Genomic DNA, 18,555 nt, shown 5'->3' with positions numbered 1-18,555 from the left:
ACGCCCTAGGCCTGCCATCTCCTTTATTTTATTTAAGGCAAAACATCTGGCCAAGCACCCCCCCCACCCCTGCGCCCCGTCAGCTGTGCCCCTTGGCCTCGGGCTCCCCTACTTCCTCGGCGGCAGGGCTGGGGGTCTTCACGGCCTCGTCGGCTGCAGGGGCGAGGGCCTGGGGGCTCCGCTCCTCCTTCCCGCTGGCCGCCGCCTCCTGGGAGCAGACAAGCGCAGATGAGGGCGCCGGCCCGGCCTGGCCCGCTGAGCTCCGCGGCGCCCCGGGCGACGTCCCTACCTTGGGCAGGGGCCCCTCGAGGCTGGAGTCCAGCAGCGCGGCCTCACTCAGCCCTGAGTCCACATCCACGCTGATGAAGATGCCGGGGGTCTCGCACTCGGGCCCCTCGTCCCGGAAATCTATGGCTTCTTCCGCCGGGGGAGGGCCCGGCCGCGCAGAGTTGGAGGAGGAGGAGGAGGATGTGGAGGAGGACGAGGAGGAGGAGGAGGACGAGGAGGTGGAGGATGGGGCGGGGGGTGCAGGCTTCAGCTTCTGCTCCTCCTCCAGCTGCCGCTTCAAGGCCTTCTCCTGAGCCAGCCGCAGGCCGATGAGGTCCTGAGGGGGCCGCGGGGCTGCGGCCGGGGCCGGGGCCGGGGCTGGGGCCGGAGCCGGAGCCGGGGCCAGGGCCAGGGCCAGGGGCTCCAGGTCGTCCTGGGTTTGGGAAGGGGCGCACGAGCTTAGAGATGGGCGAGCTCAGAAGACAGCGGGCATGGGGAGACGGGGACCAGCTGAGGCAGAGCGAGGCAGGGGCACGGGGCCAGGGGCTTGTCGCTGGTCACGGGGGAGGGGCAGGGCACCGTGCGCACAGGAGGCTCCGAGAAGCCCTGGGCTCTAGGGCTCTAGGGCTCTAGGGCTCTAGGGGGAGCGCCAGGGCCTCCCTGGCTGGGCTGCAGGGCTCTCACCTCTTCCATGGGCCCCGCAGGTGCCTCCTTAGCCTCTGGCTCCTGCTTGCCGCTGGCCTCCAGGATGGCCATGATAGAGTTGGGGATGTGTGCTTGCTAGGAAGGCCGCAGGAAGGGGGCGCTATGGAGAGCTCTGGCTTCCTGCGGCAGGGCAGGAACCCCCTGAGCACCCCACCGTGAAGTTCCCAAGGCTGAACCCCTGGGGTACCTGGTGGGGGGTGAAGGAGCGGACGTGGGCCAGCAGGGGCTCGCGGAGCTCCGGGCACTTGTCAAAGACGGCCCCCAGCTGCTGGGGCGGCAGCTGCAGGATGACCTGGAAGCTCTGGGGCTTGGTGCGCTGGCAGCACTTGATGAAGCCCTCCCACACCTTGGGGTACTTCCAGACCTGGCAGGGCGGGGAGGATGCCGTCAGGGGCCCGGGTCTGCACAGCCCTCACCTCCCTCCAGAGGGCCTGGACTCCCAGCCGGGGCAGGAGGGCAGCTTGGGAAAGGCGTGGGAGGAAGTCAGGCGCCCTGGAGACCACTGGGGACGCCCATCCTGCATCGGGGTGCCAGGGTTCAAGTCCCGGCCCCACTGCTGAGCCTGCTTCCTGCCGGGAGGCGGCAGGTGAGGGCTCAAGGACTTAGGAACCCACTTGGGAGACCCGGGTTAACTTCCTGGCATTGGCCTGGAGCAGCCTTAGCTGTTGTGGGCATCTGGGGGAGTGGATCTGTGAACAGGGGTTCACTCTCTCTTTAAAAAAAAAAAAAAAAAAAAAAGGCAAAACCCAGAGCCCAGCTTCCCAGAGTGCTCCCTGGGCCTGGCCTAAGGACCAGGGAAGCACCAGCTTTCTACTCTCGGAGCAGCCTCAAGAGGGCGACACTCGATCTGCTATGCAGAAGAGGCCAGCGGCGCAGGTGCTTGTCCAGGATCCCGGGGGGACGGAGGCAGGAGAGACTTGAACTCAGCTACCCCTGAAGCCGCAGAAACCTCACGTGGCAAGCTGTGGCTGAACCCAGTCTGGGGCCGTTCTCAAGGCCCAAAGTCCTCGGGCCACCTTTCAGCCCCAGCTGGCATCCCCGAGGCCCGCCCTTCCCTCAGCCGGGGCCGGGGGCGGGCGGGTTACCTGCTTCATGATGAGGCGGGACAGGATGTTCATGACGAAGCCCCCCAGGCGGGGGTACATGGTCAGGGACTGGATGACGGTCCGCATGAGCAGCATGGGCAGGGGGCTCTGTTCCATCAGCTGCTGCATCACCACGGCCAGCACCTCCGACGTGTACACGTTCCGCTCCGCGAAGCACAGGTTGGTGGCTGGAGGCGGAGAGTGGGCCTGTCCTCCCTGTCCAGCTGCCCCGGACCGGAAGCCCCGCCTCCCTTGCAGCCAGTGCCCCAGCCCAGCTGCTGGCCCCGGTGAGGGGAAGGGCCAGGGCCGGCCATGACCTCCACCTCCCAGGGAGGCAGGAAGGCCCCCACCCTTGCGGAGCCTGCGCTGCGGGCCTGCCCCGGGCTCACGCGGGGCGGCCGTGGGACATCTTGGGCCCCTTAGCGAGGGTGACCTTGGGGAAGGCTGAGCCAGGAAGACGCGGCGCCAGGGTGCAGGGGCCTCACCCCTGCCAGGCAGGCGGCAGCGGCCGAGCTCCACAGGGCCCTAAGGGGCTGGGAGGCACCACTGCCCAGCCCAAACCCTGGCCAGGTCCTGGGGCCTGCGCTGGGCTGGCACCAGGCCTAGGGCCGTGTGGGGGACAGCAGAGGTGGGAGGCAGGGAGGGTGAGTGTGGAGGGGGCAGCTCTGGGCGGGGCTCCTGCAAGCATGGGTGGGGCTGCCGCTGAGGTGCTTCCTCCCAAACACCACCACCACGTGAGGAGTGTGTCAGCCACAAGTCTTTATTGAGCCACGAGGCCCCCTCCACAGGCTAATGGGGAATGGGGGCACATAAGGCACGGGCACTTGGAGGGCGAGGATGGAGGCGTTACAAGTGGGGGCAGAGCTGTAGTGGGCACCTGCCAGAAACCCCCGGAAGTCAGGTCCCGCCTGCCGGTCCCCACCCCCCGCACCCACTCTGCCCCCAGCTCCGCCCCAGCCCCCTACCCAGTCTACCCAGCCTGAGGGGTCTTCTCCAAGTTCAAACCCGACTCTGCCCCTCCCAGAGGCACTCAAGCAGTCAAGGCCAAACTCCCATGGTGGCCTGTGAGGCCCCCACAGGGGTGGCTCCCGGCCCATTTCCCAGTAGCCATTACTCCCTCACACTTGAGGTCCAGCTGCTACCTCACCCCTACCTACCCGTCCCTGGTCTCAGCCGGGCGGCCCCTGGTTCAGGAAGCCCTCCCTAATGCTCCACACCCTGGCTGAGTCAGGGCCCCTCTGGGCTATCCCACTGCCTCCCTTTCTGGACTGTGAAACCAGGAGACAGGGCTGGGGCTCCCCGCTGTGTCCCCCAGGACAAGTGCTCGGCGAGTTTGCCAAGCTAGGCCAGCTCTCCAGGTGGGCGCGGCTGGCCAGAGGAAGAGGCCGCTCCCGTTCACAGCACAGGGGGCGGGGGCTCCGACAGTGCAGAGGCCTGGCCGTCTCCACGTGGGCTTTGGCGACCAGGAAAGCCGGCGGTGCCCAGCAGGAGGCTGCTCTGGGATGGCTGTGGGCAGCTGGGGGCCCCCTAGGAATGGAGGCTGTGCAGGCCGGGGACGGAGGGGCGGAAACACGGGGGGAGTCAAGAGTGGGTCTTAGGGCTGGTGCTGTGGCGTGCCAGGTAAAGCCACCGCCTCTGACGCCGGCATCCCATATGGGCACCGGTTCGAGTCCCAGGTGCTCCAATTCCTATCCAGCTCCCTGCTAATGCGCCTGGGAAAGCAGTGGAAGATGGTCCAAGTGCTTGGGCCCTGACACCCATGTGACAAACCCGTTAAGAAGCTCCTGGCTCCTGGTTTTGGCCTGGCCCAGCCCCAGCCATTGTGGCCATCTGGGGAGTGAACCAGCGGATGGAAGATCTCTCTCTCCCTCTCTGTAACTCTTCAAATAAATAAATAAATCTTAAAAAAAAAAAAAAAGTGGGTCCTGCTGACTTTCCAGGGCCCGGCCACTGGACGCCTGTGACCGCTGCTCTGGGTTCCTCCTGTAACACTGCTGGGACCACCAGGCCCACACGGCTGAAGCCACGGTGCTTGTGAACCCGGGCGGGGCGGGGGGCCACCCTACCTCAGCTCGTCAGGGTCAGGGCCTCCAAGGCCACGCTCCTGGACTACGCCCTGTGGGACGTGTCTGTCCAACAGTAGCCTTGGGGCCTGTCTTAACGCGGGCTTTACGTTCTCGCCAGCTCCGCCCACAGAGGTGCCTGAGACACTCAGGAGCTGGACAGGAGGCCCCCCGCCCCACCTGAGGGGGACTCGAAGGACAGCTGTGGAGCAGGGAGGGAGACGGGCACTCGGGGAGAGGCGCTCTGGGAAGCTGGCCCTGAGGCCAGGGGCCCCGGGGGCTGCCCCTTCTCAGGTCCATGTGGCTGGGGTCGCTGTGTTTTCCACCACACTACGTAGTTGCTCTGTGTGTCCCTGGGCAAGTTACTTAGCCTCTCTGGAACCTCCACTTCCTTGTCTACAAAACGGAAGTCAACACACTAACTAGGTGAGGTATGCTGGGGTCAGCAGGGGTGGGAGGCACTGAGGGAGAGCAGTGGGTGGTGACCACTGGGGGCGGCCACACTTGCCCCGACCCCTGCTGCCTCGGCTCCGGCAGCTCAGGCCTGAGGCCTCGTGGGCCGGCAGCGCGCCGTGTGTGGAACTGCCTTGGGTGGGCTCTGCTCAGGGCGGCCCTCACTTGCTGGGAGCATGCTGTGCTAGCCCAGTGGGCTCCCTGGGCCAGGGCGGGGCAGGGCGGGGGAGGTCCCCAGCGCTCAGGGCGGCCCTCACTTGCTGGGAGCATGCTGTGCTAGCCCAGTGGGCTCCCTGGGCCAGGGCGGGCAGGGCGGGGGAGGTCCCCAGCGCTCAGGGCGGCCCTCACTTGCTGGGAGCATGCTGTACTAGCCCAGTGGGCTCCCTGGGCCAGGGCGGGGAGGGCGGGGGAGGTCCCCAGCGCTCAGGGCAGCCCTCACTTGCTGGGAGCATGCTGTACTAGCCCAGTGGGCTCCCTGGGACAGGGCGGGGAGGGCGGGGAGGGCTGGGCCTCACCTTTGATGATGGACTTCATGTCACATTTCACCGAGTCGATGTTGTGCAGCGCGATGAGGAGCTCTCCGGGGTTCAGGGGGGACAGGGCCGAGTTGCCCTCACCTGCGGCGGGTGGAGCAGGGGTGGGGGTGGCGGGATGGAGCCCGAGTTCCCCAGGGAAGGGAAGTGACTAAAGACGGGAGCTCTCTGCTTTGAGAGGGCTGGAGCCAGAAGCCAGAGACCAGGCAGGGGTGCTAGAGCGGGGATCGGACCGCAGCCCTAAAACCCGACTGGGCCCCAACACGAGGCAGCTGCTCACAGGAACCGGCAGCATGAGAGCCAGGCCAGAGCCATCGCTGCAGCAGGGGTCCAGGGGAAGGGAGGGGAGACCGGGATTCTCTGGGGTATCCTGCGTGGGCCAGCCCCTCCGACTCTGCCCTAGCCCAGGCCGCAGGGTAGAGGGGCCCAGGACCCATTTTACTACTTGGCAACTTTTGAGTGGAACGTTGTACTTTGGTTTCTTTTTCACCGCATCAGACAGGCCTGAGGCTGGGGAGAAGCCAAGGCTTGGCACTGCCACCTCAGGCTGCCAGGGGCTCTGGGACATGGACTCCAGTGTCAGGGCCAGGGAGCAGAGGAAGCCCCTCTAGCAGCCCCCTGGGGGGCTCTGGGACATGGACTCCAGTGTCAGGGCCCAGGGAGCAGAGGAAGCCCCCTGGGGGGCTCTGGGACACGGACTCCAGTGTCAGGGCCCAGGGAGCAGAGGAAGCCCCCTGGGGGGCTCTGGGACAGGGACTCCAGCGTCAGGCCCAGGGAGCAGAGGAGGCCCCTCCAGCAGCCCCCTGGGGGGCTCTGGGACAGGGACTCCAGCGTCAGGCCCAGGGAGCAGAGGAGGCCCCTCTAGAAGCCTCCTGGGGGGCTCTGGGTCACGGACTCCAGTGTCAGGCCCAGGGAGCAGAGGAAGCCCCTCTAGAAGCCTCCTGGGGGGCTCTGGGACAGGGACTCCAGTGTCAGGGCCCAGGGAGCAGAGGAGGCCCCCTGGGGGGCTCTGGGACAGGGACTCCAGCGTCAGGCCCAGGGAGCAGAGGAGGCCCCTCCAGCAGCCCCCTGGGGGGCTCTGGGACAGGGACTCCAGCGTCAGGCCCAGGGAGCAGAGGAGGCCCCCTGGGGGCTCTGGGACAGGGACTCCAGCGTCAGGCCCAGGGAGCAGAGGCCCCTCCAGCAGCCCCCGGCCGGGGGAGGGGCGCGGCCTACCGTGCTGGGTGCCCAGCAGGCGGTTGAAGACCTCCTTCACCACGATGGGGTTGAGCTTGATGAGCTTAGGCAGGGCCTGGATCACCTCCTTCTACAGGGAGGAGGCGCAGGGGGTCAGACCCCCCCCCCCAAGCCATCACCTGGGGGGCTCACCCGTCCCCACACAGCGCCCTTCTCATCACTCCCCCTGTGCCCTCAGGGCCCTTCTCCCCACCTGGCTAGTAACTGGCACCTGTCCCCGGGGCCCGGCTAAGCACCTCACACACTATGGAGGTGCAGCCGTGGCCCACAGCTCACTAGGGGCGAGGCCCTGAGTGCAGGGAGGGGAGCTTCCCATAGGCGGGGAACACGTGGGGAGTCACGTGACCCACATCTGACAGGGGAGAGGCGGCTCGGGAGGGGAAGTGTCCTGCCTGAGGCTGGAGGATGAGGCGGAGCGGGGCTGGCCCCAGCGTGTGCGCTCCCCCAGGTCCGGGGCAGCGGTGTCAGCACTGGCACACCCCCGCACCGGCGCCTGCGCCTGTGCCCTCCCCGCCCCAGCCCGCCCCATACCTTCTCCAGCCCGTTCAGCACGGGGATGAGGAAGCGCACGTCCGGCAGCCGCTTGTGGTACAGGTCGCGGACCCGCTTCACCAGCTCCGGGGAGGGCGGGACTGCAGGGAGCAGCGGTGCCGGTGGGGGTGGGTGAGGGCGGGCGCCAGGAGAGGAGAAATGGGGGGGTGTGCAGCAGGGTTCATGGGGCCCCACGCTGCTCCTGATGGGGAGACCCCGCCCCCCGAGGACCCAGCTGCTCTGATTCCCGGGGTCGGGGAGGCGGGTGGGGCCCGGGCACCTTTGTCTGTGAGGCTGTGCAGACATCGGGTGACCAGCGTCTCGGCCCCCTTGGGGCAGTGTTCCACCAGCAGCAGCAGCTCTGGGGAGTTCATGCCCATCCCTCGAATCTGCAGCCAGAGGACGGGAGGGAGGCCGGGTCAGCGTGCAGAGGGGGGCGGGGGGCTACTGGGACTTGGGGTGAGGACTACAGGGCTTGGGGGGCCGGGGATCTGGCAGAGGCCGCGGGACTGTGGTCTGTGGTCAATGGAACCGTCTCGGGTGGACCTGGCCTTGGCTCAACCCCTCAGCCTCTGCCCTGCGTTCTGCCCTCTGCTGTCTCAGATCTGCCCTGGCCTTCGGAGGCCCACCTGGGCATCGTCGGTGATGGCTCGCCTGGCTCTCGCCCACCCCTGTCTGACGGCCACCACCCCACCCGGGCTGTGTGGAGTCAGCCCCGCCATGAGCACGAAGCCCAGGGAGCCTGGCCAGGCCGCTCGTTTCCCACTCAGCAGCCACGGCCCTCAGCCCACGGGTCAGCATCCGCGGGGCTGGCTTCCCCACAGTGGCCCACCATGGAAACGGCGCGGACTCTCCTGGGCGCGGGCGCCAGGAGTGTGGGCACCAGGCCACTTCCTTTTTTGTTGTATTAACCAATGTTGAAAGACTGTCGGGGCGGAGGTCAGCACGCGGTCCCACGTGCGCAGCAGACGGGCAGGGCCGACGCTAGCGTGTGCGCCCCAGCTGCTCCTCGCCAGGGCAGCCAGGGTTCCCGCGGCGGGCGGGACAGCCGCACGCGCGCGCTGGCAGCACGGCAGGCTCATGGGCGGCAGTGCTCAGAGGGGCCATGTTCGCAGGGTCCCTGCAACACCCGGGGGCTCTGGGTTACTCCCCTGCTTTCACTGAAGGGGACCAAAGTTGCTGTGAGAAAGTGAGAGGCAGAACAGGACCCCAAGTCTGTCCAACTCCAAGCTCTGAACTGTGGGGCCGCTGTGTTGTCTTTTCATGGCTAATGGGGCCCCTGGGGGGCGGCCACCCTGGGTGCTCAGCACAGGCGCAGCGGAGGTGCCCCAGGAAGGGCGGAGTCAGGGATCAGCCCCACCCACAGGCAGGCGGGCCTGGACTCAGCCCCACCCACAGGCAGGCGGGGCCTGGGGGGCTCGGAAGCCTCACCGGCTGCTCGATGACCCTCAGCACCGTGCGCTTGATGTCGGCGATGGCCTCGGTGTACACGGCGGCCAGCTCGTGGATCAGCTTGTGGTTGTGAGGCAAGAGGGCCAGGTAGAGGTGCAGGCACTGCTTCACCGTCTCCTCGGTCCAGGGCGCCGCCACCTCTGACAGGGAGGGACGGGCATGAGACGGCCCCGCCCCCCTGCTCAGGCCACGTCTGTCCCTTCTCGGGGAGCAGATCGGCAGGGACAAGAGGCGGCCAGAGGGCCCTGGGCAGAACAGCAGGACGGAGGACTCCCGCTCAGCCTGCTGTGACCCCCGAGCCCCAGGCGGCTGGAAGGACCTTCCTCAGCGCGGCCCCGCTCCGCCCCTGCTGTACGGGGTCCTGCTGGGTGTCCCCGCGCCCTCAGGATTGAAGCCCAGCCCCTCAGCGAGGCCGTCCCAGCGCCCGCCCGCCCGCCCGCCTCTTCCTGCCCATCCAAGGCAGCCCTCTATTCAGGCCAGACGCCACCCCGACCAACGGCCCCTGCACCTGCCTGTCCCTGGGGTCCCAGGCAGCCTGTCTCCCCTGGGAAGGTTCCCACTTCCAGGCTGGGCTGGGCCTCCCGTGCTCCCCCGTCAGACCCCAAACCTTCCTGCTCAGCTGCCCCTTTACTGGAGGCCCACGTGCCCCGGGTGGTTCTGGGGGATCTGGGGCTTTGCCGAGGGACTTGGCCTGAGGCGGCCCTGCCTGGCCTTCCTGGAGCGCCGCTCGCGCCCTAGGCTGTCGTCTCCCGGGCTCGACACACACGTGACGAGCAGGCAGCACACCTGTGTCCTTGTCGGCCCCGAAGAGCACCGAGGGTGGGTTGGGGTGCACCAGCAGCTGCAGGTAGTTGAGGGCGAACTTCTCCACGTACTCCCGCAGCTGCTCCTTCTCGTACATGCGCTTGATGAACAGCAGGGCCTGCGAGCGCACCTGAGGGGACAGCGGAGCCCTGCAGAGCAGCTGGCGACGCAGGGGAGCGGGCACGCGTGTGGAATGGGAGTCTCGGCCTGAGGCTGGCTCTACCCCACCTCCTTTCCACCTCTCAGCCCTGTGTTCTACGGCCCCGGCCTCGCTCACTACACTCCGGGGAGAGGGAGCTTCCCTCACTCCCTCAAAAGTGACGCTGTGGCCAAGCACCCGGTTCTGACACTCGGCCCAGGAGGCCCTGGCCTTTCCTGGAGCCATCTGACGCCATCTGCCAGGAGCAGGGACAGCGGGGGCGGGTCCAGTGCACGGCTTTGTCCACACAGCTGCACAGGGCCAGATGTGCACCGTGGCCTGTCTACTGGCAAAGGAGCCGACGGAAGACAAGCGGCGACAGGCTGAGGGGCCCCTTCGACCATAGTCCTACGTTTGTTCCACTGAGAGCACACCCACCTACTTGTGTTTCCGTTCTCGGCTCTCAGGTCCCCTCCTGCAGGAAGCCTTCCTTGAACACCTCCCTTGCCTGCACACAACCAGACGCGGCAAAGCCCTCCCAGGGACTACCACGGCTGCACTCGGCGTCCTCACTGCCTGCTCCATGGTTAGCACCCAGGTGCCAGTACAGGACCGACACCTCCACCGCAGGGACAGGGAGCGTGGGCCTGGCCCTGCGGGCGGGGTGTGCACTTACGGGACTCGTGCACAAGTCCCTGGCTTCACTGAGAATGAGAAACAAAACCACCAGAGCCTGCTGCAAGGGCTCGAGGCCCGAGCCCAAGTCCAGGGACGGGAGGAGGCCGGCTGCCGCCCTGGCCAGGCTGCTGGGCGAGCCGCTCGGCGGGGCTCACCTTGTCCTTCTCGTGGGAGCTCAGGTCCAGGAGGACATGCAGGTACTGGAACTGACGGGACGGGCGCTTGAAGATCAGGTCTCGGAGGGTGGACATGCCCAGGTAGGTGCGACTCTGTGGCAGGAGGGGGCGCCCAGAGCTCAGCCTGTGGCACCGGGCCTGCAGGACGGGTCTCTCGCCGCCCCTGCCTGCATCAGGCCCACAGGGCTGCCCACCGGGCCCTGCTCCCCTCCGGAGGCCGCCTGCCTCACCTCGTCCTCGCAGTACTTGCGGATCACCTCCAGGGCACTCTCGGTGATCAGCGGCGCCTCCAGCACAACCTTGGTGAAGATCCTGGCAGAGGGAGAAACAGGCCCAGCTGCAGAGGCCCCGGCCCGCTGCCCACCTCCCGGAGTGCGCTCCGCCCCAGGTCACAGCGCTGCGCGGCTGCACAGACCAGGCTGCGGCTGGGTGATCTGGGCAGGTGCTCTCCCTGTGGGATCCCTCTTGTCAAGCGGGAACTCCTAGGGTTAAGCCACTGCGTGCCAACACCGCACCCTGTACCAGAGTGCCAGCGCGAGCCCTGGCTACTCCGCTTCCAATCCGGCTGCCTGCGAATCCTCCTGGGAGGGCAGCAGGTGATGGCCAAGTGCTTGGACCCCTGCCACCCGTGAGGGGCACCCAGATGGAATGCCAGGCTCCTGGCTTCAGGCTGGCCCAGCCCTGGCTGTTGTGAGCATTTGGGCAGTGAACCAGTGAAAGGAAGACCTCTTTTTCTAGTAGATTAAGATAAACATTTTTTAAAAACAGGAATGCTTAACTTTAGTATAGCAATGGGAGGGGATCGTTCTAGATCTGAGAGCCAAAAAAGGCCACCCCGAGGAACACTGGAGTCAATGCTGGCAGGTGAGGAGAAGCCAAGAGCAGGACAGCATTCCTGGCAGAATACAAAGCACCAGGCCCTGACCTTGCCAGTCTGAGGGCCAGACAGCAGGCCACTGTGGTAACGTCTGGGGTGCTGGGTCACCCAGGCCTCCTGGGCCATAGTGAGGAGGCTGCATGTCACCCCAAGGTCATGGAGAACCACGGACAGTTCCCGGCAGGGAAGTGTTCACACGGGACCTGTGTCACAGACTGTCACAAGAGGACGGGCGGGTAAGCTGGAGGCTGAGAATAAGCAGAGGGTGTGGTACAGCGAGCTAAGCTGCTGCCAGCAATGCCAGCACCCTGTGTCAGAGCGTTGGTTAAGTCCTGGCTACTCCGCTTCCAATCCAGCTCCCTGCTAATGTGCCTGAGAAAGCAGCTGAGGAAGGCCCTAGTGCTTGGGCCCCTGCCACCCACAAGGGAGACCTAGATGGAGTTCCAGGCTCCTGGCTTCAGCCTGGCCCAGCCCCAGCCCCAGCAGCCATTTGGAAAGTGAACTAGAAGCTCACTCTCCCCTTCTAATGAGTAAATCTTTTTTACTTTTTTTTAAGGGGGAGGTAGAGGGGGCCAGTGTGGCATAGCGGATTAAAGCCACCTCCTGGGACACCAGCATCCCATATGGGTGCAGGTTCGAGTCTCAGCTGTTCCACTTCTGAGCCAGCTCCCAACCAATGCTGATGGGAAAGCAGCAGAAGATGGCCAAGTAATCGGGCCCCTGCCCCCCACAAGAGACCCAGATGAAGCTCTTGGCTCCACCCCTGACCACTGCAGCCATTTGGAGAGTGAACCAGTGGAAGATCTTCTCTCTCCTTCAAATAAGTTAAAAAAAAAAAAAAAAGAAAGAAAGAAAGAAAAAGGAAAAGAAGGAGGAAAGAACAGCAGGCAGCTACAGGAGCAATTCGGACAAGGGCCAGGGGTGCAGTGTCCAAGGTAAGCGCCCGGTGCGGGCACCCTCACCTCACACAGGAAACACAGGGTGAGGGTGAGCGATGGGGCCGAGCTGGGGAACAGCCCATGGTGGGACCCACAGCCCAGCCCGGGGGCGCCGCAGAGCGGGGAGGGAGAGGCAGACGCGCGTGGGCGCAGGAAGATGTGGGTGGTGACGAGGCAGAAGCGAGGGCGGGCGGGGAGCTGGAGGGCTCTCGGGGACGAGCCGCCCCTCACCCGTCCTTCTGGTCTGGTTTCTCCTGAAGGCCGGAGAGCAGGCGGATGAGGCAGTCCTCGTACTTGTCCAGGGTGCCCGAGGCGCCAGCTGCCAGGTAGGCGTTGTACTCCTGGTAGAGCCAGGCGAAGGCCAGGTCCAGGCGGGCCCGCACATCCTCCAGGATGAAGGCCAGCACCTCGGCCTTCAGCCCCGAGTCAAACTGTGTCACCAGGCTGGCCAGGATCTTCACGCGCACCTGGGGGGAGCAGAGCGTCAGTGCCAGCTGCCCCTCCCCTGAGCAGGTGCGTTCAGTGAGGGAGGCCAGCTGAGCTCACACTGGTGTGGCCAGACTGGGGAAGGGAGGAAAACACCATCCAGCATCACAGAATAAAACCGAATCTATAAGAGGACCTAGAAAAGGATCTTGAAAGATCCCCTGGGCCAGGGCTGTGGAGTAATAGGCTAAGCCTCCACCTGTAGTGCCGGCATCCCATATGGGTGCCAGTTTGAGTCCTGGCTGACCCACTTCCAATCCAGCTCTCTGCTATGGCCTGGGAACTCAGTAGAAAATGGCCCAAGTCCTTGGGCCCCTGTACCCACATGGGAGACCAAGAAGAAGCTCCTGGCTTCTGGCCTCAGATTGGCTCAGCTCCAGACGTTGCAGCCAATTGGGGAGTGAACCAGCGGATGGAAGACCTCTCCCTCTCTCTCTCTGCCTCTCCTCTCTCTGTGTACTCTGACCTTCAAATAAATAAATCTTAAAAAAAAAAAAAAAAAAAAAAAAAAGGCCGGCGCCGCGGCTCACTAGGCTAATCCTCCGCCTAGCGGCACCGGCACACCAGGTTCTAGTCCCGGTCGGGGCACCGGATTCTGTCCCGGTTGCCCCTCTTCCAGGGCAGCTCTCTGCTGTGGCCAGGGAGTGCAGTGGAGGATGGCCCAAGTGCTTGGGCCCTGCACCCCATGGGAGACCAGGAGAAGCACCTGGCACCTGGCTTCGGATCAGCGCAGTGCGCCAGCCGCGGCGGCCATTGGAGGGTGAACCAACGGCAAAGGAAGACCTTTCTCTCTGTCTCTCTCTCTCACTGTCCACTCTGCCTGTCAAAAAATAAAATAAATAAATAAATAAATAAACAAAATAAAAAAAAAAAAAAGAAAGAAAGAAAGAAAAAGAAACTCCTGGCTCCTGACTAGCCCAGCTCTGGCCATGGTGGCCACCTGGGGAGTGAACCAGTGGACAGATCTTTCTTTCTTTGTAACTCTTTCAAATCAATCAATCAATCAACCTTAAAACAAACAAACAAACATTAACTTCCAAGAGCAAGGCGGACATTGTCTGAGGTCCCCCTGTCAGCAAGCGGCAGGATCAGGCCTCAGGAGCAGGCACGTCTGAACCCAAACACTCGCGAGGACCTCCCAGTGCGCGCTCCCCGCCGGTGCACACGAGGGTGCCTGTGGCTCCCGGCACGGCAGGGCGGAGTTGCAGCCACTGTGGGCTTCACGGAGGCGGAATCAGCTGTGCATGGCGGGCTGGGCGCTACAGCACTTGGCCGGACCAGAGGGAAGCCTTGGGGAGGGGCTGAGGACCAGGCACACACCTGGGCCGCCCCACTGCAGGCCACGGCCTTCTCGGCCCGCAGGATCCGCTTCACAGCACTCAGCTTCATGGCCTCAACCTGGGCGTCGGTCAGGGGCTTCAGCACGTCGCTTAGACGGAAGATTTTCTTACGCCCGCCGGCGCCCGCCAGCCTATGGGAGAGCAGGGACAGGGACAGCGTCGCAGCGGTCTCTGCACCCAGGGCTGGCTTCAGGCTGGCCACTGCCCACTTCGAGGACATGGCCGGCCTACAGTCGCCTGTCCTCTCGGCCCCACTCTGTCTCTCTGAACCCAACGAGCCTGAGGCCTGCCAGCCAGAGCGCTCGTTAGGAAGTGAGGACCAGGACGTGGTGATGCACCCGTGAGGGTGCTGTGAGCGAGCGGGGACAGCTCTCGGCACACTCAGCGCTCACACTCACACTCACCACACTCACTCACCACTCACCACACTCAGCGCTCACACTCACCACACTCAGCGCTCACACTCACCAGTCACACTCACCACACTCACCACTCACACTCACTCTCACCACACTTAGCACTCACACTCATCAGTCACACTCACCACACTCACCACTCACACTCACCACAGTCACACTCACACTCACCACACTCTACACTCACACTCACACAGGCCAGCAAGCACGCAGAGTGCTCTCCGGTCCCCATCACTGTGAACCCCAAGAGCTACCCACTTTGGCTGTCTGGCCCCCGGGAGGAAGACACTATTATCCTCCCAATTTCAGACACACAAGAGGGGAAACCACAGGCTCGATGGCTAAGGCATCGACTGGAACTGGAGAGCCTGGCTGACCTGGCTGAGGCCTTGTCCTGTCTGAACATCGCCCACCGTGCACACGCACTTGCACACTATGGGCCGGGCCCAGCTGCAAGGACTCACCGAGGCTGCGTCACAGGGATGATGGGCTCCGGCCTCCTCTTGGCCTGGGGCACCTCCTCCTCCAGGGGGGACATGGCGCTCAGGGACCCCACCACCGAGATGGCTTGGCCCTGAGCAGACAGGCGCCGCTTGATCAGGACGCTCTCTGGCTTCACCACCTTCTCCTCCTTGGGCTCCTCCTTGCACTGCTTGGTCTGCTCCACGCCTGAGGGAGGCGGCACACGGTGCTCGCGCGCCAGGCCTGCCCACCCCATCCAAGGCCCTCCTGTGTGCCCAGCTCTAGTCCAAGCCTAGTCTGTAAGTTACTGCACATTTTATAAAGCACGAGTAGAAGGGATTTTGGGGACTCATACTGTGGTGCGCGTGTTAAGCTGCCACCTGCATCTTAGCATCCCATATGGGCACCAGTTCAAGTCCCAGCTGTTCCACTTCCGATCCAGCTTCCTGCTGGTGCCCCTGGGAAGGCAGCGGAAGATGGCCCAAGTGCTTGGGCCCCTGCACCCACGTGGGAGACCCAGATGGAGGTCCAAGCTCCTGGTTTTGGCCTCGCCTAGTCCCTGCCATTGTAGCCATTTGAGGAGTGAACCAATGGGTGGAAGATCTGTCTCTCCCTCTCTGCAATTCTTTCAAATAAATAAATAAACCTTTAAAGACAGAGGAGAGGAGAGGAGAGGAGAGAGGTGGGGAGGGGAGGGGAGGGGAGGGCTTGGAAACTCCCCACCCAATGCTCAAGGAGCTGGAAACACAGGTCACCCTGACTTGATCACTCCATGCTGAGCACATGCAGATCATCACACTGTACCTTACAGACGTGTCATTATTATGTCAACTAAAAATAACCAACAACGCGTAAAGAAGCCTGATTTCCTGTGATCCCACTTACAAGGTACTTCCACAGTTCATGGAAAATGAAGTTAAACGGTAAACTTATTTTGGTACAAAAAAGTCTGAAATCCATTTATAGCTGTTTCCATGAACTTTCTGAAGACTGCTCTTCTACGAAGCTCAAGAACAGGCAGAGCTGAGCTCGGGGCAGAAGTGAGCACGGCGTTTCTCTGTGGGGTTGCCCCGGGTGCTGTCTGGGGGCGGTTCTCTGTGGGGGTGCCCCGGGTGCTGTCTGGGGGCGGTTCTCTGTGGGGGTGCCCCGGGTGCTGTCTGGGGGCGGTTATCTGTGGGGGTGCCCCGGGTGCTGTCTGGGGGCGGTTCTCTGTGGGGGTGCCCCGGGTGCTGTCTGGGGGCGGTTATCTGTGGGGGTGCCCCGGGTGCTGTCTGGGGGCGGTTATCTGTGGGGGTGCCCCGGGTGCTGTCTGGGGGCGGTTATCTGTGGGGGTGCCCCGGGTGCTGTCTGGGGGCGGTTATCTGTGGGGGTGCCCCGGGTGCTGTCTGGGGGTGGTTATCTGTGGGGGTGCCCCGAGTGCTGTCTGGGGGTGGTTATCTGTGGGGGTGCCCCGGGTGCTGTCTGGGAAGCAGCGAGGAGGGGCCCCTCCCTTGGCCGGGGGGTTCACTCTAGAAACTCTGAGGTGCTGTGCGCTCCGCTGACTCAGTCGCGCTGTCAGCGCGGGGAAGACACTGAGGCTGAGACGCTGGGTGACCTGACCAACGCCACGGTGAGCAGGTGGAGCAGGCCGTCTGGTTTAACTCAGACCTAAACACAGGGCCTGAAAACCATCACTCACGCACTGGCCTTCACGTGACTTTCACGCGCACCACCAGCAGGGGGTGCTCTCGCAGCGAGTGGAGTGTCAAGTCAAGTGCCACTCACCAGGCCCCAGTCCTGCGGCCGTCATCTGTGTGGCCATGAGCCGAGCCAGGTGCTTGATCTGGGCTTCGGTGCCGGCTGACTCCACGGGGGTGTAGATGGCTTGGAAGGAGGCGGGCATGGCCTCAGGCAGGTACACCATGCTGATGAGGACCTGTGGGTGCCCGGAAGAAGAGCCTCTCTTAACTGTGAGCTCAACAGCCTCCAGCCCACGACCAGGCCACAGCCAGGGCTACTGCGGCGCAGCCCCGCTTTGGGGGCAGTCAGCGGGAACAACACAGTTGTTCTCGGTGTGGCTGAGAAAAGAGGAGGTGGCCGGAGCTGCACCCAGAGGCCTCCCGAGGCTTCCGCTCCCAGGGAAGCAGCAGGTAGGGCGGGAACTGAGGAGAGGGCAAGGAGCCGCCGGGCTTAGGGAAGTCGACTGCAGGTGCAGGAGCAGCATGGGAGAAGGTTGAAGGGCAACAGAATGTCCACAGCACGCAAAGAGGCTCAGTGAAGACTGGATGGGTGGGAAATGGACTTAAAAACAAGCTGGGGTGGGGGCCGGTGCTGTGGCACAGTGGAGTGAAGCCGCCTGTGATGCTGGTTCGAGTCCCGGCTGCTCCAATTTCAATCCAGCTCCCTGCTAATGCGCCGGGGAAAGCAGCGGAAGACGGCCCAAGTCCTTGGGCCCTGCACACATGTGGGAGACCTGCCATGGCCACTAGAGGCAGCTGGGGAGTGAACCAGTGGATGGAAGACCTCTGTGTGTGTCTGTCTCTCCCTTTCTCTCAGCTGAACTGCTGCTTGGGATGCTGCAGCCTGCGTCAGTCTTGCTTTGACCCCTGCTTGCTCCACTTGTAATCCAGCTTCTTGCTAACCTGCCTGGGAGGGAGCAGATAATGCAAGTACTCGGGTCCCTGCCACCCATGGGAGACCTGCATGGAGCTCCTGTCTCCTGGCTTCAAGCTGGCCCAGCTCTAGCTATTGGGCGTATTGGGGGAATGAACTATCAGATGGAGCACCTCTCTCTCAAATAAAATAAATTTAAAAATAGAAAAGCAAGCAAACAAAAAACCCAGCACCCTACCAGAACACCCACATATTTTAGGAATTGGTAATGAAAGGTAATTTTAAATGCTCAATACATTCCAAACCTTAAATGCATATATTAAATAATAAAATAATTACAACAGAAAGATAATGAGATTACTGCATATCAAAGTATGTGGAATGCAGCTAAAATGGTATTCAGATGGAAAATCACACACCCTGAAAATACTTACATTGGAAAAGATGATTGAAAATTAATGAACCAAGCACTGAATTTGAAACTTTGGGACAAACATTCAAAGAAACTACCAGAACACAATAAAAGCAACAGAGAAGGTTATAAAAGAATCAGCAAGGGGCCAGTGTTGTGACGCAGCGGGTACAGCCACCGCCTGCAATGCTGGTCCAAGTCCCAGCTGCTCCACTTCCGATCCAGCTCCCTGCTGATGCACCGAGTGCCTGGGCCCCTGCACCCACATGGGAGACCTGGAAGAAGCTCCTGGCTTTGGACTGGCCCAGCCCCGGCCATTGCAGTCATCTGGGGAGTGAACCAGTGGATAGAAGATCTCTCTCCCTCTCTAACACTGCCTTTCAAAATAAATAAATAAATATTTTAATAAAGGGAAAAAAAAGAATCAGCAAAACAAAGAGCCAGTTCTTGGAATGATAAAAAACCAGCATGTATGTCCAAGGCAAGGCTGGACATGGCGAGGTACCGCAAAGCAGAGGGGGCCTGCACCAGAGACAGCCGGGCTTCTCCAACTGTGAAAGAACCACCGGGGCCGGTGCTGCGGTGCAGAGGGTTAACCCCCTGGCCTGCAGCACCGGCATCCCATATGGGCGCCGGTTCTAGTCCCGGCTGCTCCACTTCCAGTCCAGCTCTCTGCTATCGCCTGGGAAAGCAGTGGAGGATGGCCCAAGTCCTTGGGCCCCTGCACCCACGTGGGAGACCACAGGGAAGCTCCTGGCTCCTGGCTTCACATTGGCGCAGCTCTGGCCGTTGTGGCCAACTGGGGAGTGAATCATCGGATGGAAGATCTCTCTCTCTCTGCCTCTCTTTTTCTTTTCTCTGTGTAACTCTGACTTTCAAATAAATAAATAAATCTTAAAAAAAAAAAAAA

At 62.9% G+C, this 18,555-nt stretch overlaps 1 protein-coding gene across 4 annotated transcripts in view; it reads right to left on the bottom strand.

Moving 5' to 3' along the window:
• Positions 1–6: 6 nt before the first annotated feature.
• Positions 7–18,555, bottom strand: part of SYMPK (symplekin scaffold protein) — a 37,066-nt gene continuing 18,517 nt past the window's right edge. For all 4 annotated transcript variants that reach the window (XM_070062074.1, XM_070062075.1, XM_070062076.1 and 1 more), the window contains 17 exons: positions 16,406–16,556; positions 14,644–14,848; positions 13,744–13,894; positions 12,169–12,404; positions 10,353–10,434; positions 10,102–10,215; positions 9,112–9,259; positions 8,305–8,465; positions 7,154–7,262; positions 6,874–6,974; positions 6,322–6,412; positions 5,089–5,190; positions 2,058–2,245; positions 1,160–1,336; positions 952–1,047; positions 290–700; positions 7–208 (listed from right to left, as the gene is read on the bottom strand). In XM_070062074.1, coding sequence (XP_069918175.1) covers positions 80–208; positions 290–700; positions 952–1,047; positions 1,160–1,336; positions 2,058–2,245; positions 5,089–5,190; positions 6,322–6,412; positions 6,874–6,974; positions 7,154–7,262; positions 8,305–8,465; positions 9,112–9,259; positions 10,102–10,215; positions 10,353–10,434; positions 12,169–12,404; positions 13,744–13,894; positions 14,644–14,848; positions 16,406–16,556 — 2,652 coding nt within the window. In that variant the 3' untranslated portion in view covers positions 7–79. The remainder of the gene's footprint in view (positions 209–289; positions 701–951; positions 1,048–1,159; positions 1,337–2,057; positions 2,246–5,088; positions 5,191–6,321; positions 6,413–6,873; positions 6,975–7,153; positions 7,263–8,304; positions 8,466–9,111; positions 9,260–10,101; positions 10,216–10,352; positions 10,435–12,168; positions 12,405–13,743; positions 13,895–14,643; positions 14,849–16,405; positions 16,557–18,555) is intronic.

This window comes from Oryctolagus cuniculus, chromosome 18 (genome assembly GCF_964237555.1).
Source record: "Oryctolagus cuniculus chromosome 18, mOryCun1.1, whole genome shotgun sequence".
Lineage (NCBI taxonomy): Eukaryota > Metazoa > Chordata > Mammalia > Lagomorpha > Leporidae > Oryctolagus > Oryctolagus cuniculus.
Note: the sequence above shows the minus strand (reverse complement) of the source record. Positions and strands in the feature narration are given on the sequence as shown.